Source organism: Globicephala melas, chromosome 20, assembly GCF_963455315.2.
Source record: "Globicephala melas chromosome 20, mGloMel1.2, whole genome shotgun sequence".
NCBI classification, from domain to species: Eukaryota; Metazoa; Chordata; class Mammalia; order Artiodactyla; family Delphinidae; genus Globicephala; species Globicephala melas.
This window is the reverse complement of record NC_083333.1, coordinates 29,463,814-29,490,859: the sequence shown is the minus strand read 5'-3', so window position 1 is coordinate 29,490,859 and position 27,046 is coordinate 29,463,814. Positions and strand designations below refer to the sequence as shown.

The window sequence follows — 27,046 nt, the reverse complement described above, 5'->3', positions numbered from 1 at the left end:
TTCCACTGTCCACCTGCGCTAGATTAGTCCCTCAGAAACACCCCCCTCATCCTTCCTGAGGCACCTTAGTTGGTTGGTGGTTTTAGGGCCACCCCTCATCTGACAGGGCTCCAGTGGCCTGAGCAGACAGGCCCACTCCACACTGAGCTGCATGCACAGGTGTCGTTCCCACCTCCAGCCTTTGCTCAGCCGGGAGCTCAGCCTCTCTGGGGACTCCGATTCACAGATACTTCTCTCTCTGCCTCTTACTTGTGCCAGTTGTCGCTGCTCAAGGCTGTCTGCTGAGTTATGACAATGCCCCTTTGCCCTCTGTCCTAATTTGGCACCAAACCTCCCACTTTCCAAGGCCCCCCAGACACCACTTCTTCCAGGAAGTCTTCCCTGATTGTTCCAGCTGGACAGAGCCTGCCCTTCGGTGCTCCTCTAGCACTCAGTAGGTGCCCAACAGGCATGAACTGGGCACCGCCGACATGCCAGGCCCTGGGGACACAGCCAGCTTCCCCCGACTTCCTGGAGCTCACACTCCGTGTGAACAAATCAGTGGTAAGAGTTTGGGATCCCATATAAGTAGGCAGACAAGTGTATAAGCAGGGACCCAAATGAGGCAGTCAGGAAAAGATGTGGGGAATGATATCCCAGGAAGGAACAGGCTTGCTGGGGACAAACGTCTGTGTCCCCAGGAGCAGCCAGGCCAGGGGGCTGCAAACCCATGAGCAGGGAGTAGGTGTCCCAAGCACAGGAGGCACCCACGGGGAGCTTTAAGCTAGGGAGTGATGTGAACCGATCCTCCATCCAGGAAATCACTGCGACTGTCAGGCTCACCATGTCCAGCCAACGCACACCTCCAGGGGGCGTCCTTCACACACATTACAGGTGTGGGCGCTCCTGGGGAAGGTGTAGGGGCCTGTAGGCCACTGCGGGGAGCAGACCGCAGGGGGCAGTTCGGGGCGGACCGTCTGCCAAGGCAAGGCCCGGGGCTGGAGCAGGCGGACGAGGCGCACGCAGATTTGGGTCTGTTTTGGAGATGGCTGTGGCTGGTGGATGATTCCCAAATTTCTGAGGCCCAGGCAACGTGGTGGGCGGAGAGGGTGCTGTTTCCGAAGCAGGCGGCCTGGGGTGTGGACTCAGGAGGAAATGGCTGAGCTGGGCTGTGCTGGGCCGAGAAGGCTGGGAGGCGCCCAGTGCAGCTCAGGGAGGGGTGGGCCTGAGGAGGCGACTCTGGAGCCCCCCATCCCCAGACCCCTTGCTCAGCCCCATTCACTGTTCTGTGCCACGCCCACCTGGGCGAACACAGACCTTAACTTCTCAGAGGAACACCTCCCCTCACGTCACACCTCCCCCTAGATTAGGACACACAGGCAGGAGACCTGGGTCTGTCCAGATCACAGGACCGGGGGCCAGCAGAGCTACACAGAGGGCTGTGCTCCATGCATACACCCTGAGCATGGTGCAAATGTCTGCTGGATGGGTTGGCGGGGGAGTGGGGGGAAGGACGGGGTGGGGGTGGACCTGTGCGTAACTGGAGGATGCGCAGGGCTGGGGGGGTTGCTTGACCGCATGTGGAAGTGCAGTGTGCAAAGTGGACGTTCTGCCCCGAGTGAGCTCTCCCTCCATTCCCGGGAAGTGTGACCCCGCCACCCCCCAATCCTGCCCCCAGCTGTTCCTGGCACCCTGCCCTCCCCCAGAGCAGGCTGACCTGCACCACGTGACCCGGGCCTGGGAAGATGGACCCGGCTGTGGGAGGTCGTGTTGCCTGGGGAATGAGCGTGCAGGAGGACCCAGCTGCACAGGAAGCCGGGCCAGAGGCCTCCAGAAGCCTCAGGGTTTCGCAGGCTGGACTCCCAGGGTCTGCTGCTGTGGGGCCCTCTTCTGCCTGCAGCCGGCAGCGCTTGACCCACACCTGCAGGCTCCAGAGAGCCAGGAGGGGGGATGTGGCTGTGTCCCCAGGGTGGCTGCCCACCCGCAGTGTGACTCTGGCTGCAGCCTCCGCCTCTCCTGGCTCCATTTTAGCCACGGGGGGGTTGCCCCGGTGGCTGCCTATACACAGAAGGAGCCTCGGCCGAGCTGGCTGCCCCAGGGGCATGGAAACCACGCACCTAGTTACAAACCAGCCGCGGCTCTGGAGTCAAACGGCCCTGTGTTCAGATTCAAAGCTGGATCAGCCACTTCCAGCTGTGTGGCCAAGGGCAAGTTACTCAGCCTCTCTGTGCCTTGGTACCTTCTTTACAAACCGTAACGGTAACTGTTTCTAAGGTCGTTGTGCAGAAACATCCCAGGAAGCACATGGAGCAGCTTCCAGCCCAGCACTGGAGCGTGTAAGTGCGCAGGAGGCGGTCACTGTGATTAATGAAAAATTAACACAGGCTAGGAAGGGAATGACAGCCTCCCCGCGGTGTCCCTCAAATGGAAACAAATCTGTGGCGCTCTCAGAGCAGCAGAACTCAAGCCAAGGGCAGGCTCCCAGGTCTCGCTTCCAGCTCGTCAGGCAATTCCCCTGCAGAACATTCCCTCCTGGTTGCAGGCAGGGCCCAGGGCAGGACGCCACCTTCAGATAATCTCAGAGCTGGCACCGGCTTCGCAAGCACATGGTTGGACTTTCCAGATCTTTCCTCCCCTCTCTCTGACCTTCCCCTACTCACTTACCCCCAACACACTTTCTTACTCACTCTCTCCTTTCATTCCTGTTCAAAAACAAAGAATCGAGGCCAAATGTGACAGCTGGCTCCCTGGAAAAGTTTCTCTGCAGCGTGACCGGGTGGCAGTTACACTGCAGGGGGTGTGGTGCGGGGAGGGCTCCCTCCTCACTGCAGAGCCAAGGACTGGGGGCTGGCGGGGGGGTGGGGTGGGGAACAGTGGGGGTTACGAGGCCCCAGCCCCCCCCCATTAGGACCTGGCCGGGGGCCACATCTCTAAAGCCTCCTGGGCAGACTGCACACACTTGGTCACAAACGCTACATCAAGTCGGCCATTTTCGGGGGTGGGGTACCGCTCAGGGTCAGGGTTAGGGTTAGGTTCCTGAACAGAACTTTCGGGGCGACTGAAGCTTCTCATCTTCTACCCACGGCGTAGCCAGGAGGCAGATGTGACCTCAGAGCCCACAGGTCTTCCTGGTGCCCACCCTGGAGCCCAGCCCTGACCAGGGTCCCAGAGGGAGGACGGAAAAGCCTTAGAAGGCGTGGGGGAGGGGTTAGAGCCACGTTAGTAACTTTCTCTGCAGAGCTGTCCCCACGCCTCCCCCACAGACCCTGGTCCCCAAAAGGCTGGGTTTGGGCCCAGGAAGCTGCCTTCAGATTCAGAGGTGCCCACCGTGCTTTGGAAATGCAGGCCTGGAGGGTAGAGCTCGGACCCAACAGGTAATAAGAGTGCCCTCTGCTGTGGGGTCTCACCCCGTGGGTATCAGCTTCCCCACGTCCACGTGGCCAGCAGCCTCGCTCCCTGGGACCAACCCAAAGCAATCCTGGGGAAGGAAGGGCTGCAGGGGTAGGCGAGGGTGGGGGGAGATAGTTTGCCAGGGTGCCCTGGCTCCTCCAGGCCCTTACTCTCACTCAGCTGCTCCTACCTCAGGCCCCCAGGCAGAACTCTGGGGGCCTGCTCCCGAAGCCCAGGCCAGAAATGAGGGGAACTGGGGACAGAAGCTCCCCTCCTCATATCCCCTGGGCCGTGCTGATGGGCTGACCTCCCAGAAAGCCGGGCGGTGGCCGCTACTGTCCTGGCCGCCCTGCCAGGCCCCGACGCAGCGTTGACAAGAGTGAAGATGCTGTGTTTCCAGCTGCTTCTCCACCTGCCTCTCCGTCTCTCTGATGCCCTGAGGGCACAGCACCGCCCCCCGCCACGGTGTCCAGCAAGCACGGACAGGGCTGGGCTGTCCAAAGCCATGGCAATGAAGAGCTGAGCCAATCCCTGGGAGTAAGACCTGTGCCCTAGTGAGGTTAGTTAGAGGAAGCCCCCAGGCAGAGACGCCCGCACTCACGGGACCCCTCCTCCGCCCATCTCAGCGCCTTGCTCAGCCCAATCAGGGGAACCACTCCAAGCCCCAGAAGGATCAATAGCCCAGGCGAGCCTACAGAAGCCGTGCTGTACGTAAGGACAGCCTCTCTGGGACCCGCAGGGACCTGCTCCAGGGCGAGGGAGCAAACCTGGCAGGTAGGGACCACGGTCTCCCCCTCTTCCAGGGCCGACCAGGAGACTACAACCAGGGGTCTTAATTCAGCCCCTCCCAGCCAAGAAGGCACACCGCCCCTCTGCTCCGCCCCCAGCCCAGCCAGCACATCTCTGGCTAGTTCTTCAGCAACACTCACGCTGGTCTTGTGAGGAGGAATGGGGTGGGGAGGAAAAAGAGGAGAGAGGATGAGACAGCCTGGGCTGGGCTGGGCTGGCGGCAGCAGCCACTGCAGGCTCCCTGCAGCTGTGATCGGCGGAGAAACGGGACTTCCAATCTGTTCCCACTCACCCCGGACAAACAGCATCTTGCTCCAAAGTCCAGGGCAGCTGAGGGGCTGGAGGAGCGGGGGGAGTACCAGAGTCTCTCCTTTCTAACTGGAGTTTTCTTTTCTTTCATTTCATCATCTCATGGTACTTTCTGAAAGAAAGAGGCCAGAGGAGGGAGCCAGCCCAGGCGGCTCCGCACCCCAGCCCAAGCTTCGAGGCAGAGACCCAGCTTCATGCCTCAGCCCTGGTCCCCAGCGCCGGCAGACAGCTCCATCCCCCAGGGTTCAAATTCAGACTATTAACCACTGGGGGGCCTTAGGCAAGTGGCTGGAGCTCCCTGTGCCTTGATTTCCTAATCTGGAAAATGGGGTAATGAGAGCGCCTGGAAGCTAACCTTATCCTGCTGGTGGTTATTATCAACCCCTCGGCCTCCTTCTCCGGCTGAGATAAGGATTTCCCTCATTGTTGCCACAGGGATCTGGACCTGGATGGACCTGGAAAGTCTTCCAGTTTCAACGTTCCATCCGCAAAGTGCTTGTGCCAGCTGGCCCGCGCAGGGGCCGGGGAAGGGGAACTCCAAGGGAGGAGTGAAGCGTGCAGGAGAAGGGAACAGCCAACAGGGAGGCCCCCACCAAGGCCGCACCAACCACGCAGCGGGAAGGCGGCTCAGAACACTCCCCTCCCCCCAAGCCTCATCTGGATACTGAGGCTGAACGGTCCCGGACCTTCTCGGTCCAAACAGAGCCACCCACCACCGGAGCCAGAAGTGTCACTGGCTTGAAGGCCCAGGTGGGGCTGCCCAGGCATCACGGGGGCAGGCACCAAGGCCGGGAGGCCCACGCCACCCACGGAGAGCAGAGTGCAAATACCTGCCCCGAACGAGCACAGGGTAATAAGCAAGGGCTTGGCAGGGGCGGGGAGGCAAACTTGCTACTAAATTAAATATCAAGAAATTCAGCTCCGACTCACTGACCTAGGCTCTCTCGCCTGAACAGAAAGTCCACTGACAGAGCCACTGACTAAACCAGCCCACTCCCGAAAAGCTGGGATTGGGATTCAAGGTCCGCCCACCGTTCCTGCACCAGCTGGTCCCTACAGCTGCCCCACAGCCTCTGCCCAGCCGCCTGTCACCCTCCTGAGAGACACAGGAGTGGCCAGGTCCCCCCGCTGCCACAGGAAGAAGTGGGGCTGCGCCTCCCCGCTCGGCCTCTTCCATCGCAGCCTCCCCAGCCCTGCCCCCCACTGGAAAACCACAGCCCCCCGCCACGGCCTGGGAGCCCCAGGACGAACTCACCTGGTGGGGGCTGGGGACAGAGGTGCCTGAAACCCAGGCGGGCGGTGGAGGCCACACTGCAGGGCCTTGTTTCAGGAGGTGCCCCAACCCTCTGTAACCTGAGCCCTGGACGCCTCACCAAGCCAGCTCTTCCCATCAGGCACCAGACAGGCATTAGTCAGCAGGTAAACAGGCAGGGAGCCACAGACCTCAGGAAGGCCTGCCTTAGACCAGCACTAAGGAGAGGGGGCATGATCCCAGGGGTGAAAATAGAGCCCCCCCTCCTGGGCTGGGCTACTGCACTGTGCAAAGAAGTGGACCCGACTGCCAGGGGAACGGGCAGGGGTCACATCATGACTCAGGCATGCCCTGGGGTCACCAGTGACAACGGTGACCGTGGGTGTTACCCACCCCCCAGCTGGGCTCCCCATCCCCGTGCAGAGGAGGGAGTGGACACAGCAAGTTCTGCCAGGGCAGGAGGCTGCGTCTGCAAGGGCGACCCGCCCCGGGGAGGGACAGAGCCCCTCTGTTCACACAGCAGTCTCCTCACACCCTTCGGGGGTCCCCCAAGATCTCCCGTTTCTGCCCTGTCAGAGGTAAGGCAAGGCGTGAAGTCTGGGTGACTACAGATGAGAGGAAGTGGGCCTGGAGACAGTGACTTAGGAGAACGGGCTGTCAGGCTGGCCTTCTCGTTCCAGGGACCAGGCGACTGGGGGGCTCAGAGGAAGGGAGGGGCGGGCCGCTCCCTGGGAATTGACAGCCAGCCCTTCCCACCTCCAAGCTGCGGCCGCCACGGTTATAAAGTTCCAGCTCCTCCCGGGCCACAAGGGCCTCATCTCAGACCAGACACGCCCCCCGCAGCCGGTCCCACGGCCCTGCACGGGAAACAGGACGTACAGGTCTCAGATGATGGTCAGGGCTGTGCTCCCGCCAGGGCCTGGCCGAGCTGAGGCTGCCTGGAACCGAATATGCTGTTTGGCCAGCTCAGGGAGCCCCCAGAAGGAGAGCGCTTTGGGTGGAGCACCTGGAGACCTCACTGGGATAGACAGGAAAGGAGGCCCTGCTGCATCCTCGGGGCTTGGAGGCCAGCCGCGCAGCAGGTCCGAGTGGGCAGGGCTGCCTCCCCACCGTCAGCAGAAGGCCCAGCCCAGGCCCGAGCTCTGGACCCCCTTTATTACGCCTCTTCCTCCCACTGGATCTCTGGGTGTGCAAGGGACCCTCCTCTCCCCGTCACACTCCATTTAGGGGGACAGTGCCTCGGCACAGACGCCAGACGTCCAACAGCAAAATGACAGGCCGGAAGGGTGGTTGTACAGCTCCCCCCATCCCCACCCCACCGAGCTTTCTAGAGGAGGACGCTGCAGCGCCTTCCTGCCCCCAGGCACTCCCCACCCTGCCCCACCCTCCCCACTGCCATCCCTGGCAGGAGCTGCACTCTGCAAGTTCAAAGTCCTCAGCCCCTCAAACCTCAGCGCTCTTGGGGCGGAGACCAGGGAGTGCAAATTTCAAAGGGACCGCCAAATACCTCGGGAATCATGATACATAATATGTCAATGCAATATTTTTTGAAAATCAAACTTTTGCAAAAAATCCGTAATGATTTTTTCCAATCCAACAGGGCGGGATTCGGGCGAGGAGAGTGCAGCGGGGCTGTGCACGTGCCTGGCCCATCTTTCTTGAAAATGTGCGTATTTGATCATCAAGGATTTGGGGGGCGCAATTCTGATTTTTAAAAGCATTGCATAAAAATACTACTTCTCTTGACTCCTGAGTTTTCTGGCGCTCCCCCACCCCTCCACTAAGTTTTGTGCCCCCAAGGAGTGCCTCACTTGCCCTAATCTCGGGCGTGTTCTTCTTGCTTTCACCCACCAACCTCCAGGGGTCCACACCCAAGCTCGACCTTGAACCCAGGACCACCCTGGTTAGGGTCACAACCTCCCAAGCTGCCTCGCCTGCTTCACTTTCCTCTTCGGCCCTCGCCACGGCTAACGGGCTTTACGGTTTACTGTTTGCTTGGTTTACCCTCTGCCTCTGCCCATCAGCACATAAGCCCCAGGAGGACAGGATTTTTCTCTGTATGTTCAGCACGGATGAACTCCTCAGCGCCGCGAACAGTGCCTGGTACATATCAACGCTCAACCCTTCCTGAATAAACAAACACTCCACGCAGGATAATCTCTAGGAAATCTGATCAGGTCCTGGTGAAACACCTCTGGTGGATCGGGCCCGTAACACAGCATCCAGCCCACCTCTGGCCCGGCCCGCCTTCAGCCCACCGCCTAGGCCAGTGTGTCCCAAACTGTGGGTCCTGAAGACTAGTTAGCAGGTCATAACCAGCATTATTTTTTAACATTTAAAAAGAATACATTCATACTAGAAGAACTAGAAAAAGAAGGTAGAAGCAACCCAAATGTCCCTCAGCTGATGAATGGATAAACACGTGCTCAGTCCACAAATGGAATGTTACTCAGCTAGGAAAAGGGATGCAGCCCTGATCCAGGCTACAACACACAGGAACCTTGCAACACGATGCAAAGGGAAGGAAGCCAGTCACAAAAGACCACACACTGTACGATCCCAGCTCTAAGGAAGGTTCACAACAGGCAAGTCTACGGTCATTGTTTAGGGCTGGGAGAAACGGGGGTGGGGGACAGGAGGTGACAGTTAATGGGGACAGAGATTCTTTCTGAGGTGATGAAAACGGTCTAAAGTTGGATGTGGCGACGGTTTCACAACCCTGTAAATAACTAAAAACCATTGGATCGTACACTTTAAATGGAAGAACTAAATGGTATTATGTGAACTGTATCTCCATAGAGCTGTTTTTAGAAAATAAGAAAAGCTCCCCCATCCGAAGCAGCACACACAGCGAGTATGAAGGTGTAGCAGGCACGCGATAAAGGCGAGAAGTACTCCGTGGAAATACTGTTCCATATGTATACACACCACACACACACACATCTACACGCACGTGTGTCCTGGTTTGCGGTGCAAAACGTACTTCTTACTGGGGGCTGCAGTCCAAAATAAGTTTGAAAGCCACTCTCTGGGCAACATCAAACTCGGGATTCCAGAAAGCCAACAGCCCTTCACCTGCCTGGACCACGCTGCCCCCTTCAAGACCAAGGGGCCTACCCCCCACCCCCCACCTCCAAGAAGTCTCTGCTGGCAGGGTTGGGGGGGCTCCCTCCTCGGGGTGCCAAGGCCTTCTGGACTCGTCCCTCTCAGAACACTTGTCACACTGCACTGCACACATGTTTCGGAGGGAGCGTCCCCAGGACATGGGCTGTGTCCTGGCCAGCGACGCATGTTCTCCTCTGAGAACAGTGCCAGGCCCAGGGCAGAGACTCAGGTGCACAGACTGATGGTGGCAATCATGGGGGGCTGGCCCCTCACCACCCCCTCTACACACCACTACCTCTGAATGATCTGAGGGATTTTAAATAGCTTACAGGATGATTTTCTAGGAAAAAAAGGTATAAAATAGGAAGAAACAAACGCTAAACTCAAACAAACCTACGGAAAAAACTTTTTAAAGGATGAGGCTCCCACAAAAATATCCAGCTCAGATGGTTTCACTAGTGAATTCTTCAAACGTTTTAACACAGAGATGATCGTGTAGCCGCTTAAAAATGTTCCAGAACACAGAGGGGGGTAAAGAAACGCATCCAAATTATTTTCGCTAAGCCAGCACGACACTGACACCAAAATTGATAAAAATAGCAACGCACACATGCCCAACACGCTGTAGACCAGGCTCACGCGTGCGTAGCCATGCAGGAGCTGTGCGTCTCTACCTCGCTGTTTAAACCCAAGTAAATTCCAATGGATTAATGATTTCAGTACATAAAAATGAAACCATAAAAGTACCAGAAGAAAACCTGAGTGAATTCTTTTGCTATGATTTTGGAATGCAGGCGGCCTCTAAGCAGGACATAAACCTCCACAAGAGAAAAGAAAAAGAATAAACGTGACAACCTAAGGGTTAAAAATCTCTGTTTAAAAGAACACACTAAAAAAAAAGAACACACTAGACACACAATGAAAAGTTAACAACTGGGAAAAAGCACTTGTAACAGCTACGACAAAGGTGTACCAAGAACTCTTAAACAAACAAACAAACAAAATCAAGAAAATGATTAACGACCCAACTGGGGAAAAAAGGAACCTAGGACAGGAATGAGAAGTTCCCAGGGAACCTAGGGCCCTTGGCCTGTAAACAGAGGAAAAGATACCCACCCCCACCCCCGCAACTTAGTAAGAGATGCACAAAATAAAACACCCATCAGATAGCTTTCTACCTCTCCGCCCAGGGCAAGGGACACAGTACCTCTCTCTGTCACGACCAGAAACTGATGTAGCTGTTTTAGAAGCCAACTTGGCAACATGGGTCAAAATCTTAAACGCACACATCCTCTGGTGCAGAAATTCCACTCCTAAAGGTTTATCCAACATGTGCACATACATAAGCCAGAGGATGTTCATGGAAGCCTCGTTTATCACAGAGGAAGCCGGACAAGAATGGCAGGACCATGTCAGGGCCGAGGACGCAGCTGTTACGAGGAATGTGCCCGATCTACATCCACAGTGTCGTTAAATGGGGAAAACACACACACGCAGACTCCAGAAGGACACACAGCGCGCCCTACCACCCGCATGGGCTATCCTGGGGAAAGGCTGGGAGATCAGGAGAGACAGATTTCCTTTTCACATTTCATGTGACCTGGATTTTTTCTCTTCTACCAATGGTCACGCACTGCCTTTGAGAATTAGAAGAGAAAAAGGCAATGGGGCAGACGGGGCCGAGGGAGTCAGGGATACAGACCAGAGCATGGACTACAAGCGCGGGGAGGGAGAGGCACCGTGCAATGGCCAAGCTGAGCCCGTTCGTTAAATAAGGCTGCATTTGGTTTTCACTTATGAGCCTGTTTAACAAAACCTCCCGGGCGCTGGGCCTGCCCTGGTGGTCCTCACACGTTAGCACTTTCGTTCTAACAACGCTGTGCAGGAGGAATGAGGTCCATTGCGATGATGAGAAGAAGGACTCAGAGAGCATAGGTCATCAGGCCAGGGCAGTCTGAGGGCCATTTCCCCCACGAACAAGTGGGCAAGGCCTCCCGAGTGGCTTCCTGCTGGAACATTCTGTGCTTCTGAGCTGTACCCTCTGTGTGTTATATTTTAGAAGGAGGGAGATGGAAGAGGTGACCTCCAAGGCCACTTCCACTTCCCAATTCCTTGCTGGGACCAGCGCTGGGGTCTCTGAACTGCATTGGACAGACCAGGGATTTCCAAAGCAGGTTCCCTAGAGCCCTGGGGTTCCACAGCGGTGTGCCCGGTGACAGCATGGGAAAGGGGACAGGAAGCCTCCCTGCTCAGAGAACTGGACGCTCAGTCCTGGCCACGAGCTGCCTTTGCTCATTCGCTACAACTGGTAACTCTGGGAGCCCCTGGGATTCCAGGGGGGCGTCTGTGACACGCACAGAAAGGCCCAGGCCAGGGAAAGCCAAAGTGGATAAAACGTGGAAAGGAAGTCATGCCTGGACCCGAGAAGGGTCCCCTCCTCACCACCCACAGCTCTCAGACATGCAGCCCCAGGTCCACATTTAGCCACATCAGGCCAGTGGGAACCACGTGGCATCATCCTTCAGGCTGCCTGCTGGAACCCAGGGTCTGGGCAGGGCCGCCCACACTTCAGGGCGCCAGGCGGGGGTCCGAGCCGCTCCTCCGGTGCTGAATGTGCCCTCTGTCCACAGAGCGTGGCTGTCCGCGCAGGCGTGTCCCCCGGACAGCAGCCCCATTGTGCCGACCCTGGCTGCCAGCAGCTGTCCTGGGCGGAGAGGCTGCGGCTGCAGACACAGCCCCTCTCCAGGCAGCTGCTCGGCTTCCCAGGTCAGGCACCCAGGAGGCTTCACCCAGCACCACGTGTCTGGGGCCCGGGCTCCGTCCCTGGTCAGGGCTGCAGCCCCCAAGCTGCAGGGAGGCAGCGCGGGGACCCGCCTGCAGCGTCGGCCTCCCTGCCCGGCCCGGCCCGCTCCCGCAGCTGTGCCCAGCTCTATGTAAGGCATTCCGCAGCTGCTCGGCTGCATTCCCTGGATGGGCCCGCATTCCTCCCTCCTCACCACTGGGCTGGGCTTGGCAGACAGCTGGAGGGCCAGCGGGGGCGGTGAGTGCTTTCTCCCAGGCCCTGGAGCCACGCTCTGTCCTCCCTGCCCCCTACTCTGCCCCACCTTGAAGGAGACACACCTGGGCCTGGCCACCCCTCCACCACATCCTCCTGTCCCCCCATGCATGGGGACTTCCTGCTTCAGACCGAGGTGTGCACGGGCCTCAGGGTCAACTCAGAGGAGAGCGTCTGTTCTTAAAAGGCGGAAGGAGAAAGGGACCCAATCCCCAAAGGTGAAAGGGTGCCTGGATGCCCTCTGGGGTCACGACGGAACGGGGAGGAGCCCAGAGCAGAGGGGTCTGTCGAGCAAGGCAGCCAGGTGGGAGCATCCCTGCAGGAGGTACAGCCTTTTCCCACCAGCATAGAAACACGCAGCCCCACACAGAAGAAAACTCTCCGGGCTAAGGGCCCAAAGGCACAGAGAGATCAAGTTCACGGCTCTGCTTTGCCAGACACAAACGAGACCCTCAACGTGTATGAATCTCCTGCCATAGGCCAGGTGCTGGGATGAAAGGGTGGACAAGGTGCAGAGCCCGGCACCGGGGAGTTCACAGGCCAGGGACAGGCCCAGCGCGGACCCTGGTTAGTGAGTCGTCCTGCGAACAGGGCGGGTGTCTAGGGAGCCTTTGCAGAGCTGGCCCTTCCTCCCTAAGCAGATGGCGGTCCCCTTCTCCCCCCTCTTCACGCTCTCTGATCCCCACACACACTTCTGGGGCACGTCACGGTCCCCCCACTTCACTGGCTGACCCCTTCCCACCCTTCAGACTCAGCTCAGATCTCACGTTCCCCAAAGCCTTCTCTGCCCAGCCTCCTCTGTCCCCATGTCCCTGTGCTTGTAGCGTCCCATGATTCCCCGTGGAAGTGACATCTTCCCTGTTCTGCCCCAGCCCCTAACACAGGCCTTGTGCAGCCGGCACCCAGGTACACCCGGAAGACGGCAGGCTCACCTCGTCTGCCAAAAAGCCACGCTCACCACCAGAGGCGTAGGGGGCCTGACGTCCACCTTCCTCAAGGCTCTACCCACGACCAAAGATATTTCTAGATGTTTTTAGCCGTAGGGAAACCGGAGGAAGACATTCGCTGCGTCTGCCCCACCCCAATGTCACGCCCACATCACCAGGGACTCCAGGCACCACCGTGGACTGGATACCTGTCTTGGTTATTGGGGGCTGGGTAGGTGCAGCTGTACCTGGACAGCTCAGACCCCCTACCACCATTGTTGCCTCGGGCCAGCAAGCCCAACGCCTCCCTCGTTTGATAGATCAAGAAACTGAGGCTGGGGAGTGGGGGGCAGGTTGGGGGGGCCGCGAAGTGATGGCTCAGAACCAGTCGGCCAGTGGGGTGGAGCCAGGACACACCCAAGAACTCAGCTGGGCGCCAGTCCGGGGACATCCCACTCGCCACATGGCCCGGTCACCCCAGCCTCCCCCACGGCCTCCAGTGAGCATTCAGAGACGGCAAAGAACCAGACCCACGAGTGAGCGGCCAGCGCCCGCCTTATAAGGCAGCCTCGGGGAAACTTGGCCGGTGGAACCAGGGGGGGTGGCTCCCGGGGGGAGGGAGAGTGACGAGCCTGCCACACAGACATGGTTCTGGGTCCTGCAGCCCAGCCCCACCCAGAGCCACCCAGGTGGGGGCAGGGGGACCTGGAAGGGGAGGCAAGAGCCTGAGAGAGGAGCAGGGCTGGAGGCTGCCAGGTCCAGGGGCCTCGGAAACCAGGATCCCAGAACGCCAGAGTGAGCGGATCAGACCTGTGGGGTCTTGGTTGACCAGAAAAGTATCTGCTTGATCCTTGCAGAGTCCCATGGGGTCCCTGCAGCCCCTGCATCTGCCTACGACAGCCACCACAAAGCCATCCCCATGTCACTCCTCCAACATTGTTTTATTGAGCACCTGTTATGTCCAAGTCACTCGGTATCTCATGAGAGTCTTTCAAAAAGAAAAAAAAAGACAACAGCCCCAGCCTCAAGTAACCTAGAATCCAGTTCAGGGCATGGAAGGAATTCTGAAGAAGACATAGCAAACGTTAAGAGTGGGTATTGCTGGCTTACAGGTGAATTATAGTTTCTTTCTAATGTCTATATTTTCCAAATTTTAAAGAAACAGTACTGTGAAAAACTGTTTTTGCATTAAAAAAAAAAAAAACATCTAGCAGAGGAAAGAAGGTTCATACACAAACAATTTACATTCCAAGACAAACACACGATATTATACATGAGAAAGATGCAAAAAGGCACGGGAATCAGAGGAAGTGAGGCTACTTCCAGTTAGTGGGAGAGGTGCCATTTGAGCAGGACTTTGAAGGATGCATAGGAGTTTGAAAAGCAGTGATGTGAAGAGGAGCGGGGCTGGGGATCAGGAGATCAGTGCAGAACCGCTGTGAGGAAAGGTGGCCAGTGGGAGACCACGAAAGGACCAGAGCAGGAGGGGCTGGGGAGCAGGGAGGTATGAGCTGGACAAGAGGGTGAATCTACTGTGGAGGGCGGGGGCCCGGGCGGGTGAGCAGTGAAAGCTCATAGTGAGCATGGATTTCATCAGTGCTGTGCTTTAGGGAGGTCAATCTAGGAACAACTTAGCTGAGGTCCCAGGACACCCTGTCCTGTGCCCACGGTCACAGTCTGGAGGGCTTCCTGGAGGTAGAGGCAAAGGGCTGAGTCTGATCAGAGGGCACAGAGCTCCCTACCTCCCTGATCCTTTGACCCCGCAGCGCCAGCTGGCCCTCAGGGGTAAGGGATAGTGAGCCCATGGAGGGCAGTCAGAGCAGGCCCTGCAGGCTGGGGGGCTCCTGGGAGCTCCCAACCCAGCCCCGCCATGGAAGGGCGGAAGGGGATGGGAGTGTCAGGTCTGCAGGAAAGATGGACAGGAAATGAGGCCGAGGGACAACCGGATCTGTGCCTGGAGGGGCTGGATAGGCCGAGACCAGAGGAGGGGGAGGGAGGGAGAAGCGGATGGAGCCTCAGAACAGGGGCTGGTGGGGGGGAGCTAAGACCCGGGGCTCTGCAGAAGCCACTGCAATAGATGCAGGGAACACCCCTCCATCGGGAAGACCCTGGACTTGCCCAGGATCTCAGGACCGGACGTGCAAGCGAGCAGGTGAAGGCCAAATTTCCCAGCCCACAGAGGGCCTTACTCCCCCCCGCCCCCGCAGCCTCCTTCTCACCCCGCATTACTTCCAGGCTCACCCCACAGTGACTTCTGTTTTAAATGAAGAGAATCCTCCCAGAGTCATCCAATCCCCCACCTCCTCCAAACCCGAGCATCCTTCCTCTTTTGCAGTATCTGTCCAACGCCCCCACCTGGTTCAAATGCACCCAAAGGTTCTCAACCTGTGAGCCCTGGTCTCAGAGAGCCCCCTCCCCATCCAGCCAATAGGACCTACAGGAGGCGGGCTCAGCACACTTGTGAGTTCACACATGTGCACACCCATGACTGCCACATACGCCGACCCCCAGTTCGTGCTCCAGGGGTGGGAAGGCAGCACACCCCTCCCCCCCGGCCCGTGGACCTCTCCACGAAGAGCTGGACTTCCATCTGCACAGAGGGGCTGCGGGTCCACGGTGCTGGCGCCCAGCTCAGACACTGAAATGCTTTTCCCTGGAAAAACCGCACAGGCCCAAAACCAGGCTCCCCAACACCTCTGGACTGCGGCCTCAGCTGGGAATGCTCTTCCCTCCCGTCTTTCCCTGGTTAAATCCCACCCTCTCCAAAACTCAGCTGCTGAGGCCCGGGCTCCCGGGGGCTCTCCCACAGCCCCGCCCACTTGATTCCACGGCCGCTGTTCACATCCCGCTCCCGAGGCAGAGCTGACCTGACCAGTCCCCACGGTCCGACCTGACCAGCGGCTGCCGCTGGAGGAAGATGTTCTTAGACGTGCCCGAGGCTGCGCCCCGCCCCGCCCGCCCTGACAACCCAGGGCGGTGCCACCCTGAGCAGACACCCCCTGCCTGTCCCCCAGAGCAGGACCACCTCCTCGGGCATGCAGTGCCAACTGTCATCAAGATCTGGACGGTGACGACCGTCTCCCCAGCCACATGCTGTCTGACTCAGCTGAGCGCGAACACCTCACCCCTGTGACGGGGCCGTATCCGGCAGCAAAGGTCCTGGACCAGCAGAAGATCGTGAGGAAACAGCCTCCTGGCCGCTCCCCAAACACCAGCCATGCGTCCTGACATTGGCACCAGCGCACCTGGGGGGTGGCGTGGCTCTGCAGGGTCATGTCTGGGGAGATGCAGATTCACACACCAGGGCTGGAAGGGACCTCTTGGCCCCTGCTGCCCACAGCGTGGCCCAGCGTCAGAGGAAATTCAGTCAGCCCCTCGGCCCACCAGACCTGCTCGGTCAGATGTGCACTTGGGCAGAACGCAGCTGCTCCACCACCACCCCTACCCCACCCCATCCCAAGCCCCCAAGTCCACGGACCACAGGAAAACTCTCATTCAAAAAGGAAAACCTGAAAGAATTCAAAGCAAGGACTCGAGATACTCGCACACCCACGTTCACAGCAGCTTCACTGACAAGAGCCAAGCAGCAGGAGGACCCCAGGTACCCATCAACAATGGATGGATAAGCAAAGTGAGCTCCACACATAATGGAATATTACTGAGCCTTAGAAAGGGAGGAAATCCTGACACCTGCCACAACACGGATGAACCCTGAAGATGTGCAAAGAGAAACAAACCAGACACACAAGGACAAATATCTAGGATTCCACCTACATGAGGTTCCCAGGGTAGTTAAATGTATAGAGACAAAAAGTAGGATGGTGGGCGCCAGGGGATGGGGGGGGGGGGGAGTTAGTACGCTATGGGGACAGAGTTCCAGGTGGTGAAGATGAAAAAGTCGTGGAGATGGATCACGGTGACAGCTGACAGCAACATCATGTTTTTAACGCCCATGCCTTGTACACTTAAAAATGGCTACACCAGTCAGTGTTGTTATGTGTACTTTACCACCATTAAAAATCATTTTTAAAAGGTATATCAAAATCCCAGAATGTTCTGCCTGTTCAACCCAAAGGACACTTACTGAACATTTACTGAGCTCCGAGTCCCGGGATCAGAACTGGACCCAGCTTCCACTGGGCTTACAAGCCAGCCGGCACCTTAACACAGCCCATGGGGCCAAGACCCTCCCTGCGGGGGCAGTAACAGCGTCCCACGGGACTGGCACCGCCTCCCCTGTGAGCTCGCCGTGAGCACAAGTCCGGGTCTGGACCCTCCGAGGATGGTAGCCAAGCAGAACACCCCCGAACGGAGCTGTGAATAGGAATCACGGGGCTCCCTGGCCTGGGACCCCCTCCAGGCAGCCCTGAAAATATTAGCATGCAGAGATGAGGCGTTCTCATGCTCCCTTTGCATCTGGCCACGACCCTCCCTACCTGGGAAGGAAGAAGAGGAAGACCCTCCTGTGCAGAAAACCCCTCCTCACCCCCTGCCCCGGGGGTACCAGCAGGGCAGTCACAGTCCCCTCCTGAGCAGGAGCCTGCCTCCCCACAGCCCAGTGACCGCCAGCCACCAAGAATGTGACAGCCTGTCCTAGCGTCTCAAACCCATCCAGCCCCGACACGAGCCTGCCCCGGCTCCTGCCCCCAAGTCCTGGGCTCACAGCAGAGGTTACACCACGGCCCTGTGGACCAATTAACAGGGGCCCTCCACAACCCAGAGATTCTTTGCCAAGTCTAACTCAAATCCAACCTGCTGCATCTCGGTCCATCCCCCCTGGACAGAAAGAGCTGCCAGTCCCCTCCCCTGAGCCTTCGGAAGTATACGCGCCCCCCTCCTCAATATTCAGCTTCTTCCTCCAAGACTCCAGGGCAAAGCCAGCTCCCCACCCCCCAAATCACTGCAGCACGGATGACCGGCACCTGCTACTCACCCTCCTGGCTCTTGGGTGGGGCCTCGGCCACGGGCGGCTGGGGCTTGGGCTCCAGCCTGCTCTGCAGCTGAGACATCGGGGTGGGTTCCGAATTCTCCAGGGTCTGGGGTGGGATGGGGGAGGCGGGCCCCTCGGCTGGCTTGGGCACCTGGATCTCGACCCTCTTGGGGGCTGCGTCGGCGGTGGGGATGGCGGGCACCTCAGGGATCTTGGAGGTGGGGGTCTCCATCCTCCGGTGGGCTGACTCCTGGGGCTTGACTATGGTGATCTCCGTCCTCCGAGGGGTGGGCTCTGGCGTCTTGTGGCCCAGTGCCTCGGCCCGCTTGAGCCCGAACCGGGACGGCCCGGCGGTGCCGGTGTTCTCTACCTGCTTGGACGAGATGTCGATGGAGATCTCGGTGCGCCGAGACACAGGCTCGGCCTTGGGGCCCGAGAGCTCGACCCTCCGCAGGGCAGCCTTGGGGGATCGCTGGCTGAGGGAGTCTACATGGCGGGCCGCGGGCTCTGAGTTCTTCACACCCAGGTCCTGGAACTTCTGCGTGGAGCTGGCCACAGAGGCCCGGAGCAGGGGAGTCTGGACCCTCCGGGTTGGGGTGGAGTTGGGCGTCTCGACCTCCTCGACCTCAAAAGATCTTTTCAAGGCTGAAAGAGAAAGCAAGGAGAATGTGGTAAGTAGACGGCTCGGGAGCCCCTGGGAACATCCCGCTCACGGGGAACATCCCGCTAACGGGGAACACCAGAGGGCAGCTGGCGGGGACGCTACAGCAAGGGGCCCCCGGGAAGACTCTTGCGCCCTTCACCTCTCAGGAAGAAGAGAGGACAGCCCCACTGTCCGAAGGGACTGAGGCACCCGCAGCCACGTGTTCTGGGAGAGAGAGAAAAGGCCGGAGCTTGGAGGACGCCCTCTGTCCTCTCTGTCCTGCCGTGGCCATGGTCCCGCCAGCTACATTTTCTATAAGGATGTTCTGGCTCAAGGGAGGGGCCTTTGATTTCTTTCCCTCCTCACCTCCGCCCAACACAGACACCAGCAGCAAACACCACCACCAGCAGCAGCGGTGGAGAGATGTCCCCAGTAATAACAGCCACAACCATAACCAATCAGAATCTCGATGGGGGGACTTCCCTGGTGGTCCAGTGGTTAAGACTCTGCGCTCCCCATGCAGGGGGCCCGGGTTCGATCCCTGGTCAGGGAACCAGATTTCGCATGCATGCCGCAACTAAAAAGATCCCGCGTGCCGCAACTGAGACCCGGCGCAGCCAAATAAATATAAATAAATAAATACAAAAATTCACTAGAGAAAAAGAAAAGAATCTCAATGGGAATGTCACCACCATATCAGTAACAGCAAGGACAGCCAACGCTGGAACTTTTAACACAGGCAAGGCATTGGGCTTACTGTGCATAACCACATTTACCCCCCCACCCTAACCCCATGGTGTAAAGGATGCTATAATCCCCTGATACAGATGGGAAAACTGAGGCCCAGGTGCTTAAGCCAAGTGCCCAGTGGCGTGGGGTGAGTAGCAGAGCCGGAAGATGCGTCTAACTCCAAGGCCCAGGGTTCTTACTCCTTTCTGGTGGAATAATGGAGATCCTGGGCGAAGTTCACACCGCTGCCTTTCTTAGTCCTCACACCGGCTGCTTCTGCCTCCATCCTATACCACGTGCCCCAGCCGGACCTGGGCCCACGCAGCACACTGACCACCCAACTCCCACCCCACAGCCCAGCATTTCCACCCGTCCACCCACCATCTCCGCCAGGATCTGCTCCCTCCAAGGCGGTGGGGACACTGCCTGAGAAGCCACTATCCCCACAGTTCCTGCAGGCGTGCTGCAAACGAGAACCAGCTGCTCCCGGTTATAAGGACCAGAGTGGGAAGGGGCCCGCGGGGCAGGAACGTGCACCACCAGCTCCTTCCCAGCCGGGCCCACAGCGCGCCCTCAGCGACCCACAGTGTCTCTCCCACCCCCCTCCCCACCTCACCTCACAGCCCCAGGAGCCCAGGATTACAGGGATCCCCCCCACAATTTCCTCCCCCAGCCCGCAGCTGGTCCCCAGCCCCCCACACCAGCTCTCAGGGCCATTCTGAGCAGCCCCTCCCTCCAGTCTTCCTTCCTCCAAATTCCAACACAGCCCTCGTCTCTTCCCCGTGGACATTACCTCCTTCAGAAGACCAGGGTGGAGTGGGTGGCTGAGTGGGTGGGTGGCCAGGGGCATGTGTGCTCTGAAGCACTGGATGTAGGGAAGCAAAGGAGACCCCAGAACCTGATACCTGGCTGCCGGAACTACCAGTTTCCCAAACGTGATACCCCTGGGGGACCCTGTCTAAGCCCTGGGCACACCTCCTTCACAAAATCCCGGGTCACAAAGCTCGACCGTCCCAGAGGCCCTGCAGGGATGGGAAATGTCCTCCGAGGGAGGGAGCTGTGCAGATTTCGGGAGCGGGCGCCTCACCACGCACTGACTCAGGGACACACCTGCTGTCCAGCTTCACTGCGGCCAAGCAGGCATGTGTGTGCAATGTGGCCAGAGCTCCGGATTCAAGAGAATCTGAAAAGCTGTGTTTTTTTAAAATGTTATCTCCTGATTTTTAAATGCTGGCACAAACAAAGCAAAACAACCCCTTTAAAAACACTGTGCGGTCAAAGGAAATCACATCCAAGGGCTGCACTCGGCCAGTGGGCCCCGCCGTGACCTCGGGTTGGTAAGGCACACGGCCAAGCGCGGCAGGGGTGTGCCTGTGCAAGGACCCCAGCCGGCGCAGCTCTGCCTCTCACCGGGGGCTGTCCAGCAAGATACGCAGGGTACAAACTGCCCGTCCAAAGAAGCCTCAAGTGCCCAGGGAGAGGTCAAGTGCCTGCTAAACTGGCCAGAAAGTCCAGGGCTGAGTGCCCGGAAGTCTGTCCTCTCATGGTTCCCAGGGCCTCCGAGACATCTGGTCTACCCCCGCCCCGAGAGCACTGTCCAAACTGTCCCCGATAGTGGCTCCTGTCTGTCTGTGAGCTCCCTCGAGGAGGGGTCCACACCCCACACGCCTAGGCATGTGCATGTCCAAGAGTACTTGGTGTTAGCTCCTTGGGGCCAAGCTGGGAGAACAGGAACTAGGTGGGTAAGGGCTCTTCCCCAGGTTTGCCCCACGGGAATAAGACGACCTTTTCCTGGGAGTCCCGACAAGGTCTGTGCCCCTGTTTGGAGAGCCCCCTTCTTGGGGAGCCCATTTGAATGAACCTCCAACTGCAACTCATGAATTAAGACCCTGCACCAGAGCAAAGGCATCCCTGAGTCGGGAGGCCCGATTCGGCGATGACTCGGAACCAGACTGGCCGGCACACAGATCACTGCTCCCCGGAACACAAAGTCTACACAGAACACACAAGCCCGGCCCCATCCGCCACCCTCTCCTCTCCTGGGCTGCTCTGTGCTTCTTCCTGGCACATGCCACCCCCTGGGCCCACACTGTCCGCATGCTTAGCCCTCGGCTGTATCGTCTATCCAGGCATTCACCGGCCAGCACCAACACCCCCATTCGTCTAGTTCTCTCTGAGAGGACAAGGGCTGTTCCCACCATCAGGACGGTCCCTGCTCAGCAAACATCCAGGGCTGTTGGGGGTTCTTGATGGCATACGCCATCCCCAAAAACAAGCGCTGCCCCCACCCAAGGATTTCAAGTCCCCCCCCCAAAGCCAGGCTCACTCTTGCCTCCTCCCAAAGCCTGCCGTGGTGGCCCCGTGCAGTTCACGCCACTCCCTCCCGTGTCACCCCGATCGTCCCAGGCTGCCGGGACTGACTTCGGGGGAGGGGGGCTCCCTGGGAAGAGAGCCAGAGTCCTCTCCTCTGTTACACCACGAGCCAGCCCTCCAGCCCTTCCTGGGCCTCGGGTGCTTCTTCTTCACAATGTAAAGGCCAGACCGGATCATAGGTTTGTAACTGTGGGCCCAGAGCAGGGAGGTACCAGGCCCTCAACCCCATCTCAGCCTGAGAAGTTTCACTTTCCTCTAAGGTTCTGTAGGGAGTTGAACAGTGTCCCCCCGCCAACCTAAAAGCTACGTCCAAGTCCTAAGCCCCAGAACCTGTGAATGTGACCTTACTTAGAAAAACTCTTTGCAGATGTAATCAAGGTAAGGATTCAAGATGAGATTAGCCTGGATTTAGGGTGGGCTCTAAGTCCGGTAAGTGTCCTTATAAGAGAAAGAAGAGGGAGATCTGAGAGACACGGAGAAGAAGGTCATGTGACAACAGAGGCAGAGACTGGAGTGATGCAGCCGCAAGCCAAAGATGCCTGGAGCTGTCAGAAGCTGGAAGAGGCCAGGAAGGATTCTTTCCTAGAAGCTTTGGAGAAAGGTGGTGCTGCCAACACCTTGCTTTTGGACATCTGGCCTCCAGAACCATGGGAGTAAATCTCTGTTGTCTAAGCCACATTGTTTGTGGTCATTTGTTACATCAGCCACAAGGAGTTAACACAGGGACCGTTGGAGGGATGAAACCTCTGGGCTACGAGATTGTCTGGGGCCCTTCCCGCTGGTGCTGTCACGCCCACTCTGCACCCAGCCCCACTCAAGAAATGTCCAAGGACTTCCCGTGGCGGCCCAGTGGTTAGGACTCAGCGATTTCACTGCCGTGGGCCCGGGTTCAATCCCTGGTCAGGGAACTAAGATTCCGCAAGCCGCGAGGTGTGGCCAAAACGTAAAAAAAAAGAAGAAGAAGAAGTAGAAACGTCCAACGGATGGACCAGTGGAAGCGTGGCCGAGCTCCAGAACTGCTGTATCAGGCACCCAGAGGAGGAAAAGCTGACTCCTTCAGGAATCACACAAAACCCCAGACGGTGGGAGAAGTCGTCACGAGAATAACATTGCTCTCGATTTACACCGGAATATTTGGTGATGAAACCAAAGATCATTTTTTAAGGCAGGCTGTGCGAGGGCTGCCCTAGGAGCAGCCGCCTCTATACAGAGGATGTCATGACACAATTAGCACCCAGCTGGGAAGAGTTAGGAGACGGCTTGTCACGAAGCTGGCAGGACAGGGTCCTCCAGCATCCCGTCCCCCAACGGAAGTCCTAAACACACGCTCCAGGTTCTGCCCCAACACGCACAGCCACCCCTCCCTTTCCAGGGTCAGACTCACCCTGGAAACTCCTTCCACTTCCTCCGTGGAGAATGGCTATAATCCACCACGGCAGTGGGTGCTTTTTTCCACTTTACTCTTCTCCCCTCTCCCTGCGGAGAGGCAGCCCAGGGGGTCCAAGTGCGGCCGAGGAAGCCGGCAAGAGTGCAGACTGGAGGCCCCTACGTAACCGCATCTGATGGGGGACCGACGGGCAGAAACGTGGCCTTCCACTGGACCAGGGCAGTGGGGAGTGGCGCTGTGCTGCTTCCTCTTTTGTCTGCAGGATGCTAGATGCCCTCAGAGGGCAGGCAAGAGACCCCCACACCCCCGCCCCGAAGCTGGACAGGACAAACGGCATGGCTGCGGGGCACCAAACAAACATGGGACCAGGCTGTACTGGGAGGGTCCCCGAACTGCCGCTGGGAGGGAAAAGGACTGACATCTCCCACAGGGCACGGGGGGCCCACCCATCCTCACACCATTTCCCAATAAGAACGCCCCCGTTCTCCCTCTCGTGAAGTCAAGAACCCCCAAAGCCGGGCTTGAACACTGCTTGCTCCCCAAAGCCCTCCTCGGCCCCAGTCAGCCCTTCCCCGCGAGCACATGAGACTGAAGACTGCCGTGCCCTTTGGCCCACTGCTGGGAATTTACCCCCAGGAAATCATCAGACGTACAGAAAGATTTATGTACGGGATGTTTGCATCAGCATTAAAACAGCAAATGCTGGAAACAATTCGAGTTTACGTAGAGTTTTCTGAACCCATATGCCAGAGTCCTGCAAAGTCATCAAAATCACGGTTCTGAAGCTGAGAAATGCTGAGAATACTAAGTAAAAATAGCAGGATCCAAGCTGCATGCACGGGCCTGGATTCATCGCACACACACATGTGCAGGGTGCACGCACATTCGAGGAAAACAGCCGCCTCTGGATGGAATTAAGGTGGCCGTTTAATTCATTACACTTTCCTGCCTTTTCCCAAGGTGCCTATGCTAATGTGGGTCACTTCGTATTTTCAGGGGATAAAACCATGAGCGCTGCTCTTAAAAAACAAACCTCGCTACGAAGAGGGGGAGGGTGTGGATAACTGCACCTCCGGCCCGGCCTCTCCCGGTCCATCAAACACCTACAGTCTCGGCCGCTGCAGAGGCCAGGCCGCCTGGCCAGATGCAAACCTCCCGTCGTCCGTGCGCATGGGGGTCGAGGCAGGAGCAGCCTGGATCTGGGCCTGTTTAAGGAGGAATGTGCCGCACACAAGAGGCCATTGTGAGGGCCCCCGCTCTGACCACAGGCACGCTGCCTGCCCGCAAACCTCTCCCCGCTCCAGGAACACTTCCTGGATCACACCGCGGGCCTCAGTCTGGGGAGGGGACACGAGCTGAGCCACAAAGCCCTGCTCCAGCCTGGGACAAATGTCACGCAAAGAAACGTTAGAGAACAAGGTCAAAACAAAGCCAGGGTCAGCTCCAGTGGGAGGAGCAACGTGGCCACTGCCCAGCTCAGGGGTCTGATTCTGGGCTCAGGCTCCAGGAGCATGGCCCTGGTGAAAGTGAGTCTCTTCCAGGCGGCAGCAAAGCAGGTTCTGTCCTGAGAAACAATGGCGACCTGGGAGCCAGGGTGAGACATCCAGGAAACACAGGGTGCCAGGCGAAGGACACCTCCTTGCTCCCTGGCCTGAGGCTGCAGGGGAAGGTCACAGGAAAAGTCAACCCCGAAGCTAAGTGCATGGGCCATCAGACTCACAGAATGAGTCCGGAGCGTGTGCGACCCCTGGGGTGGGCTGGAGGCAACCCCCCAGTTCCTGCTCTCCCGCGAGGACAGGGAGCTGGGGCTGCAGCTGGGCGGACAAGCTCCCTCCAGGGCAGCAGGGAAGATGGAACAGGAATCGGTGGGCCAACGGGCCGGTCCCTGAAATAACAATCCTCCAGAGGAAAGGAACCCAAGGCCACAAAAGCAAGATCTGGTCCAGGCAAAAGAACAAATTCACTGGGGAAAACCGGGCAGGGCAGGGCAAGGGGGACGATCCCAGGCAGAGGGCAGGGCAGGACAAAGGCCCTGCGGGCCTCGGATGAGCCGAGAGCTGGCCGGACGTGGGGGCCTTGCAGCCTGGATGCACATCGGACTCTTACTTTCAGGGCCTAATGCAGGGGCTCAAACAGGGGGCGGCACAACCACAGCCACCTCCGGGCATCTGCTTCCCCACGTGTGGTGCTGAGGCGCTGACACAGTGGTGCCCGGGCAGCTATCACGACTGTTGTTGGTATAACTGCCCTCTGTGTGTGCACCCCGGGGGGTGGGTGTGCACACGTGCATGTGTGGTCACCCCACTGGTGGCCGAGGCTGCACGTGCCTTACCCGTGTCCATCACACCCACGGCCAGTATCTTCCCTTGTGCTCGAGGGCCTCCCCCGGCGCCCCCCCTGATGCCCAGGCCCGGAAGGCAGGAAGGGGTTAACAGTGCTTCCCTGGCACACAGCCTTTAGGCAGTAACTGGAGGTCAAACACTCTGGGGGGCTTGGTGCAGGGTCCCCCAGCACTCCCATGCCTGGGGACCACCTGGGATCACCTCCCACCTGAATCCTTGTCTCAGGAACTGCCTGGGGGCGGGCAGTGGAGGAGGGGCAGGGCTGAGAGGGCAGGTGAGAGCAGGTGGGGGGCGGCAGGCTCAGGGCAGGGAAGAGGATGCAGATGGGGAAAGTGGGAGGGGGTGTCCTCAGGAAGAAAAATAGTCCAAAAGGAAGGGCTTAAAATAGACACAGTGGCTAAGCAGAGCCTGGACAGGGACACCAGTAAACAGCACTGTCAGCGGGTGGCCCTGGGTTTCCCACTGAGAAACACAAGAAACCAGCCAAAGCCCAAACAAAGGAAGAGACAAGGCCCAGCCTGGCACTCACAGCTCAGAATCCTCCCCTTGGGCCTCTCCCCTGCCCTCCCTGGGCAGGCCTGGCTGGGCTGCGAACCCTGTCCAGTGCCAGCCCCGTCCTGCTTCCCGCTCCGGCTCCGGGTCCCGGCGTGCTGGCCGAGGGCACCGGCCGCCCTGGGCTCAGCTGCACACGTGGCTGAAGGCGGCACACAGCCCCTGCTCCGGGCCCTGAGCAGATGCAGGCCTGCATCTCAGCACCCTGCACAGTCCCGCAGGGATGGCCGGTGCGCTCTGGACGACAGCACTGAGATGAGCCACTTTCACTCGGCCCTGAGGGGCCGTGCGGGGCGCGCCCAGTGTCCCTGAGAACTGGAGGTTCCCCGGGGGGTCTTAGCGCCCAGGTGAAAGATGTGAGGTCACCCCTCCACCCTGCAATTTATTTTGAGGATTGTCTTTTACTTCGGCTGTTAGGACACGGGCACCCCAGGGGGCCTTCCTGCTTCTCACAGCCTCCCCCTCAGGAGCCCTGGCCCACGGCCCACCCTGGAACAGCGACGTGGGAAGGAGGTCTGTCGTGCCTGCCAGTTGGGTTCCCAAGTTGGGCCAAGAGAAAGCAACAGGCCCCCTCCTCCCTTCCCAGGCTGCCACTCACCGCAGGGGGACCCTCCGCGCAGCCCTTCCCGCCCATGACATTTCCAGGCACAAAAAGAGCGCAAAGGTGATCCCTGGCCCCCTCAACTCAGGACACGAACAAGACCCCTCACAACGAGCAGGGAGCCCAGTGGCAGCTGTGGTCAACAGCCAGCCCTCGGATTCCAGACCTTCTCTTAATCCCCAAATTCATTACGTTAACTTCTCCCTGGAAAAAGCTCCCTAGCGCCCTGGCTAGCAAGGACACAGGCAGAACCAGCCCTCCCCAGCCCAGCTACACAGTGTAATCCACCCAGAATGGGTCCCGTCCGATTCCTTCCCAGGGCTTCCAGACCTCATGCCGTCTGCAGAGGACACCGGTCCAACAGTGGCCCCCAAAATGGTCTGAGTCCTAACTCCCGGAACCTGTGAACATGATGTGGGCAAAGGGTCTTTGCAGATGTAATTAAGGCAAGGATCTCGAAGTGAGATCATCCCCCATTAGGGTGGGCCCTAACTCCATGACAGGTGTCCTCGTAAGAGACAGAAAGGAAGACACACAGAGGAGAAGGCCGTGTGAAGATGCAGGGACGCGTACACAAGCCAAGGGACGCCGAGGATTCTCGGGTCACTGGAAACTGGGAGAGGGGCCTGGAAGAGGCTCTCACTCGGAGTCCCCAGAAGGAACCAATGCTGCCCACACCCGACA

At 58.5% G+C, this 27,046-nt stretch overlaps 1 protein-coding gene across 3 annotated transcripts in view; it reads right to left on the bottom strand.

The window, feature by feature from the left end:
• SEPTIN9 (septin 9) overlaps window positions 1-27,046 on the bottom strand; it is a 165,151-nt gene that overhangs the window by 61,358 nt on the left and 76,747 nt on the right. For all 3 annotated transcript variants that reach the window (XM_030837805.3, XM_030837808.2, XM_030837806.3), the window contains one exon: window positions 17,739-18,380. In XM_030837805.3, coding sequence (XP_030693665.1) covers window positions 17,739-18,380 — 642 coding nt within the window. The remainder of the gene's footprint in view (window positions 1-17,738; window positions 18,381-27,046) is intronic.